The following is a 22,409-nucleotide window of genomic DNA, read 5'->3' on the forward strand; positions in this document are numbered from 1 at the left end:
CAGGCCGTGTGACTCAGGAATTTGCCAAAAATAAATTACAAGCTTGGAGCAATATTATAGTTAATAAGAGCTAGGGAAATAGCATATATTAGCATATATTGGTACCTCAAGTCTATTTAGAAATTTAATAACAGGTTCTCATTCCATGCATGAAGATGATTCTTTATATAAATCATGGAATTAAAGAAACATAGATACAGAAAGGACCTTAACAGCTAATTTTTGCAATACTTTGCAGTGTTTATTAATTTCTTAACATCTTGGTGGTAACAGGATCTAATTATATTAAGCTGAATTACACTGCACTAACTCAGGAAAAAATTAATAAGATCAAGAAGAAAGAACTATAAAGAGTAGCTATGTACGTAACCAGGTTTGCTATTGAATCTTTCCCAATAGCAAATTAGACTTATCTTTGAAATTCCTCTCATTTTTAAACTCTACCAAACCTGTATTTGAGGACTTTTGTTTTAGATTTAATATAAATCAAACACCATATATTTTACCATCTAAGCACTTGTACATTGCCATCCAGTTTTCATACGAATAAGCTTGAATGTGAACATTTCATTAACTTTCACATCATACATCTTAGCAGGTTTCTAATTGTCATGCAATTGCTTAAATTCCTAAAAACATCTACTGCGACTAAACACATGAAAAATAATTGCGGGTCATTGGAATTGTGCATCCACATGGCTATACATTAATTTAAACCTGGGAGTGAATCCATATATGTAGCATCCAGCAGGCTCATTGGTGCATCAAAAAATTCCAACATCGGCATATTACACTAATAAAAATTAAAACGAACACCACATGTAAAGATTCAATTAATAAAACTGTGCTACATTACCTATTTTCATTTATTATTCAACACCAAGTTTAGACTAGAATATAAGTTGGTAACGCATGCAATATGTGAAACCTAGGCAATTTGAGTGGAAAATGTTAAACACTTGCTAGGCGAAAAAAAAAGAAAAAAAAAAGGCAAATCCATGTGATGTTTGAAAGGTAGGATGAAACACACGGATATGTTTACAACATACCAGCTAGGTTCCTGGTACTTTTGGTCAATGTAAATTATCAACTTTGACCGTTTGTGATGAGCTAATTATTTATTTCTCTTGTGTATGACCATGAAACGTGTGGAGATGAGGGTACAAATTTCATTTGGGATCTAGATTATGGTTTTCATGCTCTGGAATCAGTACTTAAAGTTGCTGATTCCACATTTTAATATAGCTATATATATGTCATTGTTTGGGGTTGCGGTCAAAACATAGCAACCACGAAAGTTGTGAGAAGCATCTAAGAAATACGGCATAGAGCATTGACTAAATTAACTATTGGTTGGTCACCCAAAACAACATTCGCCAAACCTCCCAAAACTTCAAATTAATTATAAATCAGCATCTAAAAACTGATCAAAACCCATCCTTCAGCATCAAAAAGTTTCTAATGTAGATAAGGCACAGCAATTTCTAACAGATTCGCAATCCATTTAAACTACTATCTGAATATTTTTATGTAAATGACTTTACCTTTCACTTGCAAATGAACACAAAAAAAAAAAAAACTAGATAAATGCATATACCCAAAACAGAAAGAGATAGACACGGAATGAAGGAGAGAAATACCACACAGTTTGAAAGGAGAGGAGATAGCTTGCTGAAATAGGGACCGAGTGGAGAAGCCGTGCACGACGGTGGGACACGATTGGGCAGCCTATAGAGAGAGAGGGACTAAGTGAAAGTTAGAGAGAGAAAGAGAGAGACGGACGGTGAATTGAGTGTAAGCGAGATGGAGGAGACTTACCGGCTAGGCGAGAAGGCGACGGCGTGTGGCACACGACGTCGTTGTTTTCTCAAACCATTTTCGACGTGAAGGCCGTCATGGACTGACGAAGGGGATTTTACCAAGTTTCCGTGGTGAAGGCAGGGTGGCTAGGCACGGCTGGTGATTTATTTGTGGTGGAGGCTCACAATAGCTGTAGGAAAAATGGGTGGAAGATAGATAGAGAGTATCGACGCCTTTGGGTTTCTGTAGTTTACCGCGGGGAGAAAAATAGCGTGATAGTTCTGTAGTTTTATCGCCGCACGGCAAAATTTAAAGCCATTTTAGGCCTTTACTCTGTTTTATTATTTGTGAAGAGAGAAAGTCGCCGCAAAATATGTATTGTTGCCGCAAAAAATATATATGACGGCGAATTCCCCGTGCGCCACTACAAAAACGCGGCTCCAAAAATTATGGACTGTTGCGGCTCAAATTTACTCGCCCCTTCAGTTTTTGGCAGCAAAAGCTGCTTTTTCTTGTAGTGCTACATCGAAGGCTGTCCGGGTCAGGGTATCTTCTTTCCTTCATCCAACAGTATCCATGTTTCAGCTTATACAGACTCTGATTGGGCCAGCTGCCCCATCACTCGCCGCTCCACCATTGGTTATTTTATTTAGTTAGGCACCAGTCCGATCTCATGGCGCACCAAGAAACAGAATACAGTCTCTCGCTCTTCCACTGAAGCTGAGTATCTTGCTATGGCCGTCACCACCTGTGAACTTACTTGGTTAAAACAGCTTCTCACTGACCTTGGTGTTCCACATCCCGAGCCTTTCACTCTCCATTGTGACAATCAGTCTGCACTCTACATTGCACACAATCCTGTGTTTCATGAGCGTACCAAATACATTGAAATTGATTGTCATATCATTCGCGACAAAATTCGCTCGGGCTTCCTCAAAGCTGTCCACACTTCTTCAAATGAGCAACTTGCGGATATATTTACCAAACCTTGGGGACATGAACTTTTTCATCATTTCTCGCGCAAGTTGGGCATTACGGATCTCCATGCGCCAACTTGAGGGGGAGTATTGACAGCTATCTTACCATCCATGCACAAAATCACGTCTAGCACCATTTTTGTAATTAGCTTAATTTTAGGATTTCATTTCAATTAGTCCACTTTCCTTTTCTGTATAATTTCCTTACATAAGCACATTGTACAACTATTTATATGTAAAGCTTAATACGAAATGAATCAATTCAGATCAATATTTCTTCTTCTTCCTTCCTTCTTAACAATATCATAATTCAAATAATTCTACTACTATTTAAAAATTATTTTATTATTATTTATAAATTTTTCATCTCATCTCATTTTCCAAACATTCACCGATGAGCATGTGAGCCTAACGTGCCTTACTAATATATTGAAATCATTAGCTACATCGGTAAGTAATATTAATGGCTATATGGTGCTCCCCCAATTGATCCATCTCGATAATGACGACCAAATTAATATAAATAGCAACTCGTGACTAGGACGTCTCTTCGAGTTTACTGATTTATTTTCGTTTGGTTACAAATAAGATGAGGCGGGATAAAAATTTAAAATTAAAATAAAATATTATATTTTTTTAATATAATTTTTATTTTAAAATTAAAAAAAATTAATTATTTATCATAATTTACGTGAGAGTTTGACAAAGTTAATGATTGCAAACAACGTCTTAGACTTTGGAATCCAGGCATGTGAACAGACTTTCAGCTTGAAAATGAGATGTCTATTATATATGGCTGCAAGTTGTTTCTTCTCAATAATTTGCCGAGAAAACGTTAAGCAAAGTGGTTGCTTAGGAGCTTCGAATACCAAGCTAGACAGCTACACATTCACATTCAGAATTACAGATATATATATATATATATATACAAGTTGCGCGCTTCTCCTACAATGACCCGTGAGACCAAGCCATATATATATATATATATATATGCAGTACCTACTAAATCACAACCAAAATATCTGTCTTACCTTAATTTGTTGATAGTTGGGCACCCATCTAGCAATCCAAGCATATTATAATACAATTTGTTTAAGAAGCTAGCACAACAATATCTTCAATGCTTACACACTATTGGGTTTGATTTTTAGATGGATATAAAATACTAATTTCTATGCATCGGATCTCCAATTTTACAGGAGGATGGTTGCTGGTTTTTTCTCATGCTGGAAACATATAATATGATCCAAACTACAGGCCTAAAATTCAGGCATGATAATCTGTTTGCTAGGCTGATCTTTTGAATTCCTTCGGGTCTGTATATCTTATATATATGTAGGAGATTCTGCAAATATGTTTGGCTGTCTCCAGGATTTGTACGTGTGCAAGGTTAAAGTGAAGAAAATAAGATGTTGCAGGTTTCATGTAAAAATGACTATTTTCTGCAAATAATTATTTTTGCACATCTTTTGATCGATTAATGCATATACTCGGAGAAAGATGAACACACTGGCACTTATTGCAGCAAAAGGCTATATCATTATTTGTCAGTTTTTCCAGCAAAATGCTTATGATGATGTGAAGAAGTCTTTAATATCGAACTTGGCCTTGAAAAGAAATCCTAAAAAGAAGGAAATAATGGTGTGAAGTAAATAAAATATTGCAAGTTTGGTTTCAGTTGCGATCTCATTATGTCAATCATGACGAGTAATATTGAAAAAGAGAGGAATTTTAATTGTAATTTCTTGTGCAATCATTGATGTTTCCCACCAACATGAGCATGGCCAAAACTTTTATGATGTCCTCAAAAAGGATATACGACCACTTCATTTTCTATCAACTCCACTTGCTTTGTTGCTGAAGTATCATGTGTGTGGTAAATGGTAGGTGAGGACAACAAGCGCATCATTGAAAGCAGCTAAAAGCTTCTCTCGGCATTGTGTGATTCATTATCACGACCTTCAAAGCATTGGGGGGCCGGGCCCTTTTAAATTATATTAATTTCTGTTTGGAAACTAGTAAAATTTGGACCCCAAATCGTTTCCCACGTAATTTCTGCTTTCCGCTACCATTATTATTATGTACACAAAATGTCAAATGCTGTAAGCAAATTGGACCTTAATTAGAGGGGCCTACGTTTGAGTAATTAGTGAGTAAATCATCAGCATAATAGGAGATCAACAGCTAGCTTTAGTTACTAAAAATAAAGAAGCTCTACAAATTAACAACTGTGTAAACCGCTTGATATAACCATTCCTGATCATCCACTCCAAACTCCAATGGTTCTTCTCGTTTCTAAGGGTCCAGTACGCCCACCCAAATGTTGCTTGTCGATAAACATCAAGTTGGGCCTTGGCAAATCTTTGGTATTCCTCTTTTGATGCTCCTCTAACTTGCCACTCAGCTACCTATTCACCTGTAACTTGACAACAACCAAGTCATAGTTAATATATCAATGTTTACTTCTGATTTATTTATGTGCAACATATTATTTGCATTGGCTTGGTTTGAGTATTTGTAGACCAACAAAACATGGCATCCTAACAAAGGAATATGGTTTTGTAAGTTGGGGAGTATGGGAGACATTTGGACGTCATGCCTACAAAAGTAATGTAGCCATTGGAGGTTGTGACATGATTAAACTGCTGGGTTCAGTTGGTGTTGATGAAATCAATGTTCGTTATTGGAGAAAAGGTTATAACAGTGGACATCTATAATAGATCCCATTAGTTAGAGGGAAGAGCTCTCTCGGGTCACTTGGTCCTAGCCGGTTAGACAGAATGACATAAGCCTTGGAAGAGTGCTTGCGGACTGCATCATGACCAGCCTTGTAGTACTTGTTTAGGCTCTCTAGATCATGCTCCTGGTGCCAGAGGCTCATTAATAAGTTCAACTGCATAAAGGCTCGGGCTCCTTGCGTACCTATATGTGTGGAATTCATCACGAGATGAAATATAAACAAAGTCAAATAGTGGAATGTTGATATATAATGCCACATTATCACAGTTGAATAATAGGAATAAGATGATGGTGTAATATATTACATTTTTCTTTAAATATATACCTTGCAGTTAGGATGTCTATGATAATAAATGTGAATGTCTTCCAATGCTCCTGAGATCCAATATCATCGACTTGTCAAACAATTCTGAATAACGTGATATTTTATGAAAGTTTGTACGTTTGGCATAAGGATCTTGTGTGAATCTTAAAAGGCACACTCACTCTACTCAAGGTATATCCTATACCTTGTGTAGCATAATGACTTGAATGAAAAATCAGTTAAAATATATCACATCAATCTATGTGACTAGAGATGAATTAATAATGGAGAAAAACATCTCTCAATTTGCGATCATGCATTAACATGAGAAAATTGATCAAAATTTCTCATAATTCTCAATATATGATACTATCTAAAAATTCTTGGAGAATGATGAATAAAAAATTGGTAAAAATAGCACTTCTCTTCACACAAATCTTTGTTCAAATCTTATCTCCAAACTCGATCAAGTGGATTCACTCCAGAAAAATGTCACAACAAGTGATCAAAAAGGAAAAAAAAAAAAAGGAAAAAAGAAAACTATAAGAAAGATGGTGTGTGATTAGATTGTATTGATGGTTTGTAGTGTTTTATTATTTGATGGTGTTAATAAAAAATTATTAGTTTAACCCAAAAAATTAAAAGAAACAGTCCAACTTTTCAAAAAGTAGGAGAGATAAAATGAGTAATTTTTGAAAGAAATGCTACTCATCATCTTACACCACACACTTTATATATTTTAAAATTACTTTTAATTTTAATTCAATTTTAGTTTTGTTAAACTAATTGAGTTGTTCTACTTATCATCCATATACCACATACTTGTTATAGAAAAATTGAAAAAATAAAACAAAATAGGTGTAGTGCATGGTGCATTGGGATGATAAGTAGAATTATTCAAATTTCTAACATCTTTTACCCTCATATTTTGCAGGGCTTTGTGTAGTACTAGTCCATTCTTAGGCACGTGAAGGCAAAAATGTACCAATTAGAAAGGTGTCTTTACCCACATAATATGTAGGGCTTTCTTTGGTCCCTAGTCACTAGTGACTTGAAACTCCCCTTGCTTCATTCCCTACAAAATCCGTAGTCACTAGCTCCTCTGCCTTCACTTGCACAATAAAACAAAATAGGTGTAGTGCGTGGTGTATTGGGATGATAAGTAGAATTATTCAAATTTTCAACATCTTTTACCATCATATTTTGCAGGGCTTTGTGTAGTACTAGCCCATTCTCAGGCACACGAAGGCAAAAATGTACTAATTAGAAAGGTGTCTTTACCCACATAATATGTAGGGCTTTCTTTGGTCCATAATCTCTAGTGACTTGAAACTCCCCTTGCATCATTCCCTACAAAATCCGTAATCACCAGCTCCTTTGTCTTCACTTGCACAATTTCATTGTTATAAAGAAAATATGTCACTCCTCATTTTCTACTGAGTATGACCCATGACAGGGCAACCGTCCTTCAACATTCTTGCTATATTTCTACATGTATAAAGTTTGTTTATTTCAATTTATAAAGTTCGGCTTCATTGAATAATTAATGTGAGATTTGGTATTTCTCCACCGCAATTGAGGCTGTATTAATAAAATATGGGATATAATTCATTTTTGTTTTTAGACAGTCAATGTGTGATTTATATAATTAAAATGCACGATTACCTTTATAATCTACCCACTTTATATGAGTTATCCATATTTCAAAGGTGGGGACTGGGGTGTTTCATGTCAAATTTTAACATGAATTAGATACTTATTCATGAGGGCAGAAACTGTAGAAAAGTAAAGCTTCTTGCTTTCTACTTTACGAGCTACTTTAGCTAGTGGTGACCAACGTAGCACACTCACATAAATTATATTAATAAAGAAATGAACAAGAACACAAGAACATGAAAGCAAGATTACCTACGAGAAGAATCCATTGGATGCTTTGATTCGAACTCGGCTCGAATCATCTGGTTTTCTTACAATCTCGATTAATGTCTCTGATTTTTCAGGTGTTCTTGCAACAGCTACTACATCGATAACATTCCCATTGGTGTCCAGCCCCACCAACTGATTATTAAAGACCCTGGAATTGAATGTTTTCCTCATTGATCCTCCCTAACTGCAACAAAACAAAGAACACCATATGTATCATTGAAGTCAAATAATGTCCACTAATTAACCAGATCAAGACTTACTTTAAATGTCTCCCACCCTGAAGTAGCTGTTCTGTTTGCAACTATGAGGGTTCCTCCTCCAATTTCAGCACAAAGATATTTCCCAACACTACTGATTTGAACCGAAGCCCAGTTCCATCCTATATTCACAAAAAGAAAATTAGAAGGCAAAAAGATAAACCTTTGAAAGTAAGATATGATATATAAAGGGGTTTTTCCCCAGGGGCTTTAGCCCAGGAATGCAGGCCCAAACGCAAGAGGCCTAGGCTGACTGGATAGACCCTGGCCCATGGGGGCCCCTGGCCCCAAAGGAAGAGGGACAAAGGGCACTCAAGTCTACCCGTACTATCACTTGGCCCCAAAGGGATTGAATTGGCTGGTAGACCATACAGGCAGAATACCATTAATCCTTTAACAATAAGCAAAGAGGGAAGGGTGACTCGACACATCACACCACAGATGGGACAGAGGGCCACACCGCATTAAATAAGCATGGCTGGAGAAGGTACGGGGAGGACAGCTCCTCCTATCGTAGGGCATGGGTACCTGACCCCAGTAACCAGGTATAAAAATGACTCACAGGCATTGGGATAAGAGTTAGACTCTCTGAACTCTCTCTATTGGCTTAAACACTCTTATAAGGATATATTAACTTTAGCATCGGATACTTCCTACCCACCACCCCAGCAGCGTCTCGCGATGCTTTCTTTGTGTTCGCAAGCCTAAGACTGAAGACTTGACCTGTTGAGGGCCCAACATGACGTTAATAGTGTCGCCGTCTGTGGGATTCTAAAATTTTTTTACATATCTTTCGTATGCCTACGAGAACCCATTCTTAAACAGCTCGGGGGAGCTGCTAAGCATGGGAAACGAGGATCGTGGAAATAATGCAACAAGAAGGAAATGAGAAGGAGACGTGTGATGTAGTTACCAACAAGCTGAGAGACAACGTGGTGCCACCAAAATGTGCGAATCTTGGCAGTGCTGGAGGGGCAACCAAAACTGTGAGAGAAAGGGAGCACATGTAGGGTGTTCTCCAGCCCCCGCCTGAGTATGCTCCAGCAGAAGGAGAGGTACGGGATGAGCACACACTTAGGAAGGTGGAGCCAAACGAACTACTAGAGCTGGTCTTACTGGACTTGAGCTGCCCAGAGGCCACCGCCATGATCGGCACCGAAATGACCCTCGAGATGAGGGCCGCTATGCAGCAACTCCTTATGGAACATCGCGACGTCTTTGCTTGGAGTCATGAGGATATGCTAGGGGATTGACCCAAAGATCATGCAACACCATCTGAGTGTAGACCCCAAAGCCAAGGGGGTAAGGTAGAGGCGTAAAAGCTTCAGCACAAAAAAGAATGCCACCATTGCCGTGGAGGTTGACCAATTGCACGTAGCAGGGTTCATACGGGAAGCGCATTATCCGGACTGGCTGTCTAATGTGGTACTAGTAAAGAAGCCGAGCGGCAAGTAGAGGATGTGTGTGGACTTCACCGATCTGAACAAGGCCTACCCGAAAGACAGCTTTCCACTTCCTGGCATCGACCTGATCATAGACTCAACAATAGGCCACCGCATGCTCAGCTTCATGGATGCCTACTCAGGGTACAACCAGATCTACATGAACCTGGACGATGAGAAGAAGACGTCGTTCATCACAGATCGAGGGCTATACTGCCTTTTGGGTTGAAGAATGTCGGGGCCACCTACCAGCGGTTTGTCAACTGCATGCTCACGGATCAAATTGGGAGAAATATGGAGGTCTATGCGGATGACCTATTGGTCAAAAGCGAGAACCCTAGGTAGCACCTAGACGACCTTCGAGAAGCCTTCGTGGTATTGAGGTAGTCTTGGATCAAGCTGAACCCAGCAAGTGTGTTTTCGGTGTGGGCTCTGGGAAGTTTCTGGGCTTCATGGTCTTGGAGCGAGGAATCGAAGCCAACCCGGAAAAGGTGGAAGCTATCCTCGATATGACTACCCCTTGGAGCATAAACGACATCCAGAAGATCACGGGCTGGGTGGCGACCCTCAACCACTTTCTATCATGGTCCACCGACAAATGCCTGCCATTCTTCGAAGTACTATGGAAGGCCCAAAGTTAGAACGAGGAATGTGACGAGGTAGTTGGCACCCTAAAAAAATACCTCACTAGCCCCCCGTTACTCAGCCAACCAAGATGCGGGGAGGTCCTAATCTTGTACCTGTCTGTCTCCCCGCATGTAGCCTCCTGGCCTTGGTGCAAGATGATGGTGCGGTCCAGTGGCTGGTATACTACACCAGTAGAGCCTATAGAGGCGCAGAGGCCAGATACCCGCACTTAGAGTAGCTCGCCTTCACTTTGGTAATAACTACTTGGAAGCTTCAGCCCTATTTTTAGGCTCACCCAGTCAAAGTCCTCACTGAAACCCCTTGAAGAAGATCTTGCAAAGACTGGACGCCTTGGGCCGCCTCATGAACTAGGCCGTCAAACTAAGCGAATTCGACATCAAGTATGCACCACGTAACTCAATAAAGGGATAGTTCATGGCAGATTTCATTGTAGAATTCATTGGGTTCCCTGAAGAAGCTAACCATGCAGAACCTATGAAGCCTTGGCAAGTCTTTGTCGAAGGCTCATCTTGTTGGGTTGGAGGGGGAGTAAGAGTGCATATCATTATGGACAAGGGCAAGGAGCACAACTACGTTGTTAAGTTGGCATTCAAAACTATGAACAATGAAGCAGAGTATGAAGCACTGTTCTTTGGCCTAACGATCGCCAATTCTCTAGGTGTCGAGGAGGTGGAGATTCGGGCCAACTCCTAGGTGATGGTTAGTCAAGTGCGAGGAGAGTTCGCGGCGAAGTGCAAGAAATTGAAAAAATATCTAACGCTGATAGAGGCCGAGCACACTAGCTTCAAGTACTTTAAGATCTACTAGATCCCAAGGGTCGAGAACCACAAGGAAGATAGATTGGTAAGAGCAGCATCCGGGCAAAAGAATGCCTCGCTCCATGAACAAACAGTTTTTAGGACCGTCGAAATGCTTGCCGTAGCGATCGAGGTGATGAAGATCAAACCGAGAGCACTAGCATGGGCTACAGACATCATTAGATATCTGGATGCCAAAGAAGTGCTCGACGACAGGCAAGGAGCTAGGAAGGTCGTGCGCCAAGCAGCGAGATACACCATAGTTGATGGCATCCGATACCGAAGAGGGTACAACACACATCTCTTGAGGTGCATCTCAACTGAACAAGCCCAACATGTGCTAATGGAGATACACGAGGGAATATGTGGCAACCACTCTGGAGGAAGGGTGTTAGCGGGTAAAACAATGCGGGTGGGATACTACTGGTCGTGCACCCTAAAGGATGCTGAGAAATACATATGGAGATGCAGGAAATGCCAATAGTACTCAAGGGTGCCCCATTGCTCTTCGGAAGAGCTGACATCAATCACCTCACCTTGGCCCTTCACCTAGTGGGGAGTTGACTTGGCAGGCCCCCTTCCCTCGGGCAAAGGGGGGGTAAAGTTCGTAGTGGTTGCGGTGGACTACTTCACCAAGTGGGTGGAGTCCAAAGCGTTGGCAACGATCACAATGAGTAACATCACCTGTTTCTTGTGGAAGAATGTTGTCTATAGGTTTGGCATCCCCCCAATATCATCTCGGACAACAAGAGGCAGTTTGACTCCGACCACTACTAGGACTCATGTCAGGACTTAGGAATTAGGTTCCGGTACTCCTCCCTGGGACACCCTTAGTTCAACGGATAGGTGGAGTTGACCAACAAAACCCTGTTGAGAATACTAAAGAAGAAACTCAATGACCGGAAGGGAGCGTGGGCGGAAGAACTCCCTATGGTTCTATAGGTGTATTAGTTTACAGTAAGGACACCGACAGGGGAAACCCCGTTCACCCTCGCATACGGCCACGAAGCCATTTTGCTAGTTGCAGTTGAAATTCCCACCTACAAGGTGCATCATTTCGAACAGCGCTCCAATGACCAACGGCTTGAGGAACAACTTGAACTGTTGGAATGGATCAGGGAAGAAGCAGAAGTGATGATAGCAGCTTACAAGAAAAGGGTAGAGTGTTGCTTCAACCAGAGGGTGTGCCCGAGATCGTTTAAGGTTGGGGACCTCGTGTTGAAGCAAACGAGGAGCATTACCCGAGATGAAGGAAAGTTAGGACTATAGTGGGAAGGCCCTTACGTAATCTTCACCAACAACTGCCCAGGCGTCTATTGGCTTTGAGACTCCTAACAAAACAAGCTACAACACCTGTGGAACATCGAGCACCTGCGAATGTTCTACCGATAAAGGCTTTGTGATTTGTAAATTTGTAGTTTTCTTTACTGACTGTTGCATGCACTATGTTAATAGAAAATATGAATGTTTTAGAAATTGGATGTGTAAGCGGTATCTCCACCAATGTGTAAATCTCCTCCGATGCAAATCTTTGTCGAGGCCTACCCTCGACAACTTACCTTCCCAATGATGTTAATGGTCGAGAGCAAATCCAGTCAATTATTGTCCGAATAGACTACCTCCTCGTGTGGGTCAACAGACAGGATTAACACCGGCTGTAGCCCGACTTTCCACACAGAGGAGAGCGGGCTCGACCCTCCAAATATCACCCCATCCCTGTCACGGTGAAAAGCGGATGACTCCTCAGCCCTCTGACACTTACCTTCCCTATAGGATACCAAATGGATGGGTGTAATGATTATGGCTGCTTGATCCTCCCCGTGGGTATCGACAACTTATCTTCCTCATGGGTGTCGACAGACAGGAGTGGGTTTAGTTAGGGACTGCTTGAACAGACTATCTCCCTATGAGGGTTAATAAGCGGGATTGTCCTTTGCTCCAGCTCGACCTCCCCCATGGAGGAGAGCGGGACAAGCCCCCGACTGCCCGAACAACTTACCCCACCCTGCCATGATGAAGAGTGGGCACAACATCAGCTTGGCCCTCACTTACCTTCCATGTGAAGACAATGGGTGAGAATGGGTTCAGTCGCAAACTGTTTGAACAAGCTACCTCACCGCGAGGGTCAATAGACGGGACTAGCCAAGGTGGCAGCCTGAGCTCCCCCACGGAGGAGAGCAGGTCTGGCTCCTCGACCCCCCAAACATTACCCTGTCTCGGTCATGGCGAAGAGCGGATGACTTTTCAGCCCTCTGATACTTACCTTCCCCGCGGGATGCTAAAGGGATGGGTGTAATGCCTATGGCTGCTTGATCCCTCTTGTAGCGAAGTGCGGGCCAGTCGTCAACTACCCGACAACTTATCTTCCTCGTGGGCATCGACAAGCGAGAGTGAGTCCAGTTAAGGACTACCTAAATAGAATACCTTCTTGCGAGGGTCAACAGGCGGGGCTGGCTATTGTGCCAGCCCTACCTCCCCCACGGAGGAGAGCAGGTCTGGTCTTATAGCCACCTGAACTTACCTCGTCACCGGCACGACGAAGAGTGGGTATAGCACTAGCCTAGCTCTCACTAACCTTTCCTATGATGTCAACGGGCGGGAGCGGGTTCTGTCACAAACTACCCAAAAAAACTACCACCCCGTGAGGGTCAACAGGTGGGACTAGCTACTGCGCTAACTCGACCTCCCCAAAGGAGGAGAGTGGGTCCAGCCCTGGGGCTGCTTAAATAACTTATCCTATTCCCGTCGCGGCAAAGGGCTAATTACCTCCCCTAGAAGGCCCAAAGGGGAGGGCGTGGTTTGAGGCACCCCTACCCTTCCCTAGGCGGAGTGCGGGACAGTCCCACGATTGCCTGACGCAACTCTAGAAAGGCCATGTCCTCCAATGGAATGCTCACAATTTCTACTGCTCTCCAGCGAACTAGCTAAGGTTTGCAAATCTCGGTGATTGTTTACATTAACCAGGTTGATTTCTGCAACGTACTCAAACAACCGCCAAGCTATCTGGGTAAGCCCAGCCTTTACTTGCTTTTCGGCCCCCTCTTGCCAAGCGCGAGAGTTAACAAGGCGAGTCCAAAGCATTTAGGCGAGCTCGGCCTTACCGCTCAGCCCCCTCTCGCCAAGCGTGAGGGTTAATGAGGCGACTTAGACTTAGCGTGCTGCTCGACCTCCTTAGAAGGATCAGAGCAATCTCAACCTTTACATGCCCCTTGGTCCCTCTCGATTGGCAGGGAAACCGACTAGGTGGGGTGACTTAAAGAGTTCCTAGCTCCCCCCACAGCGGGGAAGGTCGCCTACCCGCAAGGGAAAACAGGGTGTCAAACCCATTACTCTAGTAGCGCTGTCTTTTGCCTAGCATTCGACCTCTCTTCAAAACGAGCGAAGTATAAACATATGGTAACAAAGGAAAGACAACAAAATAAAAGAACACGAGCAAAACTATAGAGAATGCATGTTCATTGATGACCAAAGTCTTTACAAATGGGGAGATTACAACATCTCTACAAGGAACCTTACACGAAAGAAAGAACAGACGCATACATATGAAAAGGAAAAGTATGGCTAACCCCAGAACACCACATTAAATAAGCATGGCTGGAGAAGCTATAAGGAGGAAAACTCCCCCTGTCCCAGGACATGGGTACCTGACCCCAGAAACCAGGTATAAAAATTACTCACATGCATTGGGATAAGGGTTAGGTTCTCTGAATTCTTTCTACTGGCTTAAGCACTCTTTTAAAGATATACTGACTTTAGCATCAGACACTTCCTGGCCACCACCTTGGCGGCCATCTCAAGGTGCTTTCTTTGTATTCGCAAGCCCAAGACCGAAGACCCATGATGCTAATATGATACATTGTGAAGTAGTCCAATATATACAGATCAAAGAGTCCTTGTTGGGGATGCCATAAAAATAGAAGGTTTAATCCATCCTTCTGTAACCAACTAACCTCCCAGATTAACAGCTTTTACTCGAAAGCATGGATTTACACTGACTTAAAAAAAAATACATCATACCGAAAAGAAAAACTATCATGCTTAGTATTAGTAGTCTTGAATTGATCTCCATTTGTTATCTTGTTTTTCTTATGGTACTATTTAAGGATTAAAGAGTACGGATACATAGAAGAGTCAAAAGTCAAGGAACTTCATGAGTAGTTAGGAGTTAAATGTTTTCTTGGTGGATAGTATATATAATTGGTGCATGCAGGAATCGTTAGTCGTTATTGTGAGGTTTGAACTGATTTAAACCATGTAATTACAGATTAGTGAATTAGAGTGCTTTATTTTTTGACTTTGTAGATTAACTCAATTCTACTTTTGCTTTGACACACAATAGGCATATATATTCAAAATTACTTAAAATATACCATATAATAAATGTAGTTGGAAATGATAAGAAAATCTAAGATGGGACGTTACCACATTTCTCTCTGGTATATAAAATTGCTTTGTTTTGGACACTACAACGTTGTGCCATCAACTTACTTCTGGATATGGATATATGATACTCAAAATATTAGTGTCTTTATTGGTTAAAATGCGATTGAGTGCCAAATATAGTCCAATCCAATATACGAAAGTGAGAAAAAAACGTTTGATACAAACTGAAGAATAGCATTCTAACTTTCTCAAATAAAAACTCAATTATAAAAAACATAAAGTATCTTCTATATTCTACCAAATAGGAGAAGAGTACAGTTATCCACATGCTTGTCAAGACTTGGATGATAGCTTTTCTTTTAAGAAGTTGATGACAAAGTTTGACTAGACAGCCAGACTTGACTTGAATTATCTTCACAATTTTTGATCACTCTCTCTGGCGATGATAGGGGAGGCCTAGAAGGTATTTGTAAGTGTTCAACTTCTCCTTCAAGCATTTGTAAGACTTTGTTCATAGAAGGACGATTACTAGGATTCATTTGTATACACCATAATGCGACAATGATCATTTTCTTAACAATCTCTTTCTCCTCTTCAGTGGCACATTCTATTTCAATATCTTTTCCATCATTGAATTGATCGTACACCCAGGTAGGAAAGTAAATCTGGCTTGAGTGTTCTACAAAAGCATTTAAGTTCTTTCTTTTGCCCACCATTTCCATCAACAACATTCCAAAACTATAAATATCAGCCTTGTATGAAATACCTCCAATGTTTTTGTAGAATAATTCAGGAGCCATGTATCCCAATGTCCCTCTTGCAGCAGTCAAATAAATAGTATTGTCTTCTATCGGATATAGTTTTGCTAAGCCAAAGTCAGAAACCTTAGGGATAAAATTCCCGTCAAGAAGGATGTTGTGAGGTTTGATATCGAAATGCAAAATTTGCATGTCACATCCTCGATGTAAATACTCAATCCCACGAGCCACTCCTAGAGCAATATTATATGTTCTCTCATTGTCTAGGAACATACTTTCCTCCGACGAAAAAATGTATTTATTTAGAGATCCTTTGGGCATGAAGTCATATACAAGAGCACGCTTTGATCCATGAACGCAATAACCAATGAGTTGCACCACATTAACATGATGAATCCTTCCAATAGTTGCCACCTCATTGATAAAATCTTGCCCATTTGTTTTTGACTGGCCTAACATTTTTACTGCCACAAGATATCCACTTCGAAGTGTTCCTTTAAATACTGTGCCATATCCACCTTCACCCAACTTTTCTCTAAAACCTTTGGTCATTTTCTTAATTTCTGAGTAGGAGTAACTTATTGGCACGAGGTTATTTTGGCTTTGCAGAAATTCTTCAACAGCGTTGTATGCGGATAAGTGCCTCCTTCGCCATTTGTATATCAAAAATGCAATCACAAATGGAGTGCCTAACACAGTAAAAGCCACACGCCATTCTGGGAAGGAAATCACAAAAGTAATTATAAGAAAGGGATTCTATAGTTGCAGTACCAATACTCTACCTGTTGTCACCATTGTGTTATATTTAATCAGGAGATAAAGATTCTTACCGAGCAGTAGTCCAATTATTTCTGATATTACCACTGCAAAAGTTGTTATAAAAAATATTAATCTCCATTAAAATTTAGCCAAGAATTTAAGTAAAATAATTAAATGTGCAAACATGCATGCTTTAGTATGCATTTATCATTAGTGAGATCTAAAAAGAAGGTATAATATTAATCCAACAATTTAATCAGATCCATCAAGCGAGACACATCCAATTATACATCTCATATCTTTCTGAGATAGAAAACTCACGAGAGAATGTCGAATTTTCTATGACTGGCCCTATACCTGGTTTGACAAAAAAAAAAATAAAGTAGAAAAAAGTCAATATGTCAGCATCTAAAATCAACAATTAATAATTAGGCCATAATTTGATATTGTGTCGAGTATTTACCAAGAATTAAGTTTCGTAATCTTAAAGATAAGTTCAGCATTAACCCTCGGAAGCTAAATAATGGTACCACTAATCGGAATCGGGCAATAGAGGAATGTACGTAGGTTGGAAAATAGGAAAAGATTAAAAGGATAAATTACAGTATGAACAATCATGCATATCAATTAAGCTCTAATACCATGTGAAATAATCACTTGTATATTTTAACAAGTTAAACTGATAAGAAGACGTAAATTTAATTATTTATATTCATTAAAATGTTTAGTTTGACATTTAAGACATGTAGTCTTTATATTCGTCAATGGAGATGAAAATCTTGTCAGAGGCAAAGCTGATAGAAGAACTTTGAGTTTTTTCTTCTTCAATCTTTTTCTTTCTTGGCTAAAATTTGAATTCTTTCAATTATGGAGCTAAGAGGAATCAGTACTAGATAGGCCGGTAGAACACTTCTAAAAGACCAAAATGGTGACAAGTTATGTCCGATTTAAATGCATGATGAGTTATATACATTGGAAAATGTAGGGTGATTTGGCTTCTGTTTTGAGTGTACTCATTTTGGTGACAAAACAATGATTTATGTTTTGCTTGGCTAATCATAAATATGCACAACTTTGGCACGGGGGTAAAGATTGTCTTTGATTATGTTTTAGATGTTGTTTTAGTATCTTGTCCTAATATCTTTTGTATATATTATTAATATTGTAATGAAATGCTCCTAAAAATACTACTCCTATATTTCTGGGAACTATCCGTTTCTATATTCTATAGCTGGCTTATGTTTACACATTAATATATATTCGATGCTTATTGAGTTGGTGGACTCATCCCTTTATCTCCACCAAATTTTTTAGTTGACTTTGATGATTGTGACATTCAGAGCAGATGCCACGTGATAGGATTATATGGATTATATAAGAGAAATATGAGATAAGTGTCAAGTGGCCTAAGTGGATTTCTCTAAGTTAAGATAAATTTTGCTAGTATTTAGTACGTTTTATTATACATAGAATAATTTTTGAGACATTTGATTTTAGAGGACTTTTTGTATTTAAGTTTTTATTATTATGGACTTCAAGTTAAAGGGTTCAGTACACCAGATGCAAGGGTGTGATAATCGACCTTTCAAAGCTTTTGTTTGTATTTATTTATGTTTTTAGCGATTCTACTTCTGGTATTATATTTTATTATCCTCAATCACAATATTTGTTAATGTGACATGTTAGCTTGTGTGATTGGAGATATATAACACGTCAACAATTATATATATATATATATTATAAATATATAATACTTTATTTATATAAGTAATGTTAGAAACTTAGATATAAGTCTGGACATGCAAGTCCAGGGTATTCCTTTTGAAAAAAAAAATTGGGCATGCCATGAGAAAGTTACTTTTTAATTAAAGTTGGGGCCAACTTTTTTCTAAATTATATATTGCCGTTGAATTACACATTTTATACCTACAGATATCATTTTCTGTATATTATATATATATATATTGATATATAATAGATGTATGTATGTATGTATGTATCTATGCATGATCTGTTACAAGACCAAAGAGAAATAGATGAGAGAGACACATAATATTCTTACCGATCCAGTTTGCAATAGAAAAAGCTGGGAAAGCTGCAGAAAAGAAATAAAGGTAAGTGATCAGTTAATTTATATAGAAACTAAAAAGTGATTTAACGAAACTGTATAAACAGCTAGCTCTATGATCCATTTATGTTATCAATAAATATAAACAACTTTTGAGCATGCAATGAATGCCAAACCTTAATTTGTTGTGACGGACATATATATATATATAATAGGGGCTTGGAAATTAGAAAAATTTTCAGAGAATTAGCACGCGGACTTTGCAAAATCTTGACTTACAAAAAAGATCACTTTCGTAAAACTAGTCCTATATATGTAGACGTTTGTTCGTAAATTTGAAAATTGTCCTTTCATTTTGTTCATTTTTTTCTGACATGTAAAAAAGGTTTAATCCAACAAGGTTATACCTACCAGCTTGTGTTACCAGTACGTACCATCTTATATATGGAGATAGAAAACTCACCTACATAAAACAGACCAACTTGTAAGTAAGCAGCGAAAGTATATCCTGCATGGTTTGACAAAAAATGGTATAATTAATATTAGAGTCTGGAATCTTCAATTAAAAATCATGTCATTATAATGCTAGCTCTTGATCAGAAGAACTCCGGCAAATAATTATAGAGCCAGGGCTTTGCTACATACAGTCGGCAAATGCAGTCGGCTGTACGGAATGAATAAAAAAAAATTATAAAATTTTTTTTTTTATATTCAGGAGACTTACATGAATAAAAAAAAGTTATAAAAATAAATTTTTTTTTTCATGTAGATTCCGTATTAATTCACTTTTTTATAGCCGACTGCACGCCGACTGCATCTGTTGACTGCAAAAAGTATTTCTCATTTATATATATGTAATATCATTAGAATTATTTATTAGTACTGATCACCCGGGAAATATCGTTTGCAATAATCGGCATCAACTCAAAAGAAAACTGACCGACACATTATAATATAAAATCACTTTTGTAATTCTAGTCCTATGTAGACTAAGTAATCATCTTCGATTCAAAATCGGGTCATTAATTATAACATTAGCGTTTGGAATCTTCAATTAAATATCAGAAGAACTCCGGCAAATATAAAATATTAATTATCACGTATCCCTTTAAATATTTAGTACTATACAGTCAACATGTTGAAAATCAACATATCCATCATCACTAAAAATATTAAAATTGATAACACCAATAAATATATCACTATGAAAATCAACCCTAGAATGTTTCAAATGTTTCGTCCTAAAAAACGCAAGTCCTATATATAATTGTCGAAGATCACAATAACGGTGCTAATCAGAATTCAGTCAAGGAAGAAGTACTTCAATAATTGCCAAACCAATATATATAATGACTAGATATTTCTCATTAGAGTTCGGATCTCAAATTTATTACTCACCCTTATATGCGTAGCAATGAGCTTGATCATCATCACCGAGGTAGCAATCATGGTATGATCTGCAGCTTCCACAAAGTGTACTACCGTAGAACCATGAAAGCTCAAAACCATGTGAGAATACATTGCGGAGGTCAGTACATGAGGAAATATTAGGATATTCATTAATTTGTCCTGGCCACGATGTCAGAGACATTTGCTCTATCGTGCACGACTCCTCTACATCCATCGCACCAAACCAATTATACACTGCACTAATAATTGTAAGATATGTGTACCTTTTGGAATATTGAGACAAAGAGGAGTTAGAAGCAAACCCAGATCCATTATTAATATTAGAACAATTTTTAGGAATCGAGACGAAATGGAAAGAGGAATCCAGAACTATTGGCTTTTCACAGTTCACAATAACCACAACTTCTGATAGTTCTTCTCTCAATCTTTGTCTTGTCGAGTTCTTTTGTACATATGTTGAATATGAATATTCAACATAATCCCGAGTATACAAAAGAAGATATTTTAGAAAATAACGATAGTTTAGAAAATGACGAGGAATGAAGGAGTAATTATCCTCCTGAATACCTGCGTCTACAATTCGGATGGTGTAGTTGTTGTAATTGATTTGGCTTACGTAATATTTACTACCATGTAAAGATAACAACGTATGGTTGTTCTCATCACATGAGAGCTCATACCTTGTGTCTCCGCACTTCGGTGAATCACCTTTTAGTCGAAACGGATAGCTGATATTGGGGATATTGCCACAAGAAGGAGCACAGTAATTATCATGAGTATCATTAAGACTTGAAGCTGGAGGAAGAAACTGGAGGAAGACCAGAACAGCTATAAGGAGGACATGAGTCCAGCAGGGAAGGCTGTCATTCCTCTTGTCATCAACAATTAACAGAGAGAGCCAGAGAGGGAGATCAGAGAAAGAGAGAGGATTACGGAGATCTAGAGATCGTGGTTTCCACAACTCTCTGTAGACAAACATTCAGGTACAGGAGTAAAGTAGTAAACATAAGCCCGCGCTCTAGTGAAGTTAGGAAGAAATAATTGCATGGGTTGACGGAGTCAATTGCGCGTACTGTGAATGACGATGCAAAATTATCGTTAACAGTACTGGTTTGTCGGCCAACTTGTTTGCTACGAAATTAGATTGACTGCGAGTGCGCATGCTCATCATGTTGCAGCCAATCACCTTTGTTGTGTGATTCACGATTCACGTGAAGAAAATACAAAAATAAATCAGTCCATGTTAATGCATCGTTTTATACACGCAAGTTGTTTTTTCTAATTTTTTTTTTCACATTTAATATATTTAAAAAATAAAAAATATATTAATATATTTAAAATTACTTTTTTAATCATTAAATAAAAAAAAAATTTAACCAGCTATCAATTGGAGCGGTATGTATTATGCGGCGTATTAGCTTTTTTCTTATTCAAAAATTGGATAAGAATCACACCATCACATTCTGATTACCCGCCTCTTGTCGTAAATATGAAAACTTTTTAAAATTTTAATATTTTTTTATAACTTTGTTCTTAAATATTGTTCAAACACGAAATATTTTTTATTTTTAAATTTTTCATTTAGTTATTACCCAAATATAAAAATTAATATAATTTGGATAAATTTTAAAATAAAATAATATTAAAAAATTATATTCAAACAATTTTTTAATTTTATTTATTCATTTTCAGAAACTCTAATATGATACTTATTTTAAAAAATATTTTATTTAATTTTTTTATTTAATTTTTTAAAATTTAATAAAATATTCTCATTCAAATTATGTCACTAGCTAATATTAATAAAATGTTAAGATACTGGAAACATTCAAACATATCTTTAAAAATTGGGGTGGAGCTCTTTTGACGGACTCTCTCTGGACTTTTTGGCATGGAGAAGCATCCAAGAAATTTTTGCTTATGCGAGATGATGTCGATTGTTGAAGATGCTCCGTCATCTTCTTAATTTTGAGAAAGAGTACTTTATTGACGATAGATTATTCTGTCTCCATCATCTTCTTAATTTTAACAGTGTCGTACGATAAGAGCCTCCTCGCCATTTATATATAAAACTAGTGGTGAAGGCACGTTCTGCTGGTTGAGAAAAAAATAGTGTTAGTAATTATTTTTTACTAATAGAG

The 22,409-nt window shown here is 38.5% G+C and overlaps 1 protein-coding gene across 5 annotated transcripts; it reads right to left on the reverse strand.

Moving 5' to 3' along the window:
* Positions 1 to 15,436: 15,436 nt before the first annotated feature.
* LOC122308850 (rust resistance kinase Lr10-like) lies at positions 15,437 to 21,268 on the reverse strand. 5 transcript variants are annotated; one of them, XM_043122114.1, is made up of 6 exons: positions 20,257 to 21,268; positions 19,322 to 19,366; positions 18,853 to 18,885; positions 17,112 to 17,147; positions 16,862 to 16,894; positions 15,437 to 16,747 (listed from the first exon to the last, which is right to left on the reverse strand). In XM_043122114.1, the coding sequence occupies exons 1-6, from the start codon at positions 21,245 to 21,247 to the stop codon at positions 15,633 to 15,635; spliced, it is 2,253 nt and encodes a 750-aa protein (XP_042978048.1). In that variant the 5' UTR covers positions 21,248 to 21,268; the 3' UTR covers positions 15,437 to 15,632. The 5 variants fall into 5 exon arrangements, with proteins under 5 accessions (XP_042978048.1, XP_042978052.1, XP_042978050.1 ...); XM_043122118.1 differs by lacking the exon at positions 19,322 to 19,366 and adding an exon at positions 19,270 to 19,321 and having other exon boundaries at positions 20,257 to 20,372; XM_043122116.1 differs by lacking the exon at positions 19,322 to 19,366.
* Positions 21,269 to 22,409: the final 1,141 nt, after the last annotated feature.

This window comes from Carya illinoinensis, chromosome 5 (assembly GCF_018687715.1).
Source record: "Carya illinoinensis cultivar Pawnee chromosome 5, C.illinoinensisPawnee_v1, whole genome shotgun sequence".
Classification (NCBI taxonomy): Eukaryota; Viridiplantae; Streptophyta; class Magnoliopsida; order Fagales; family Juglandaceae; genus Carya; species Carya illinoinensis.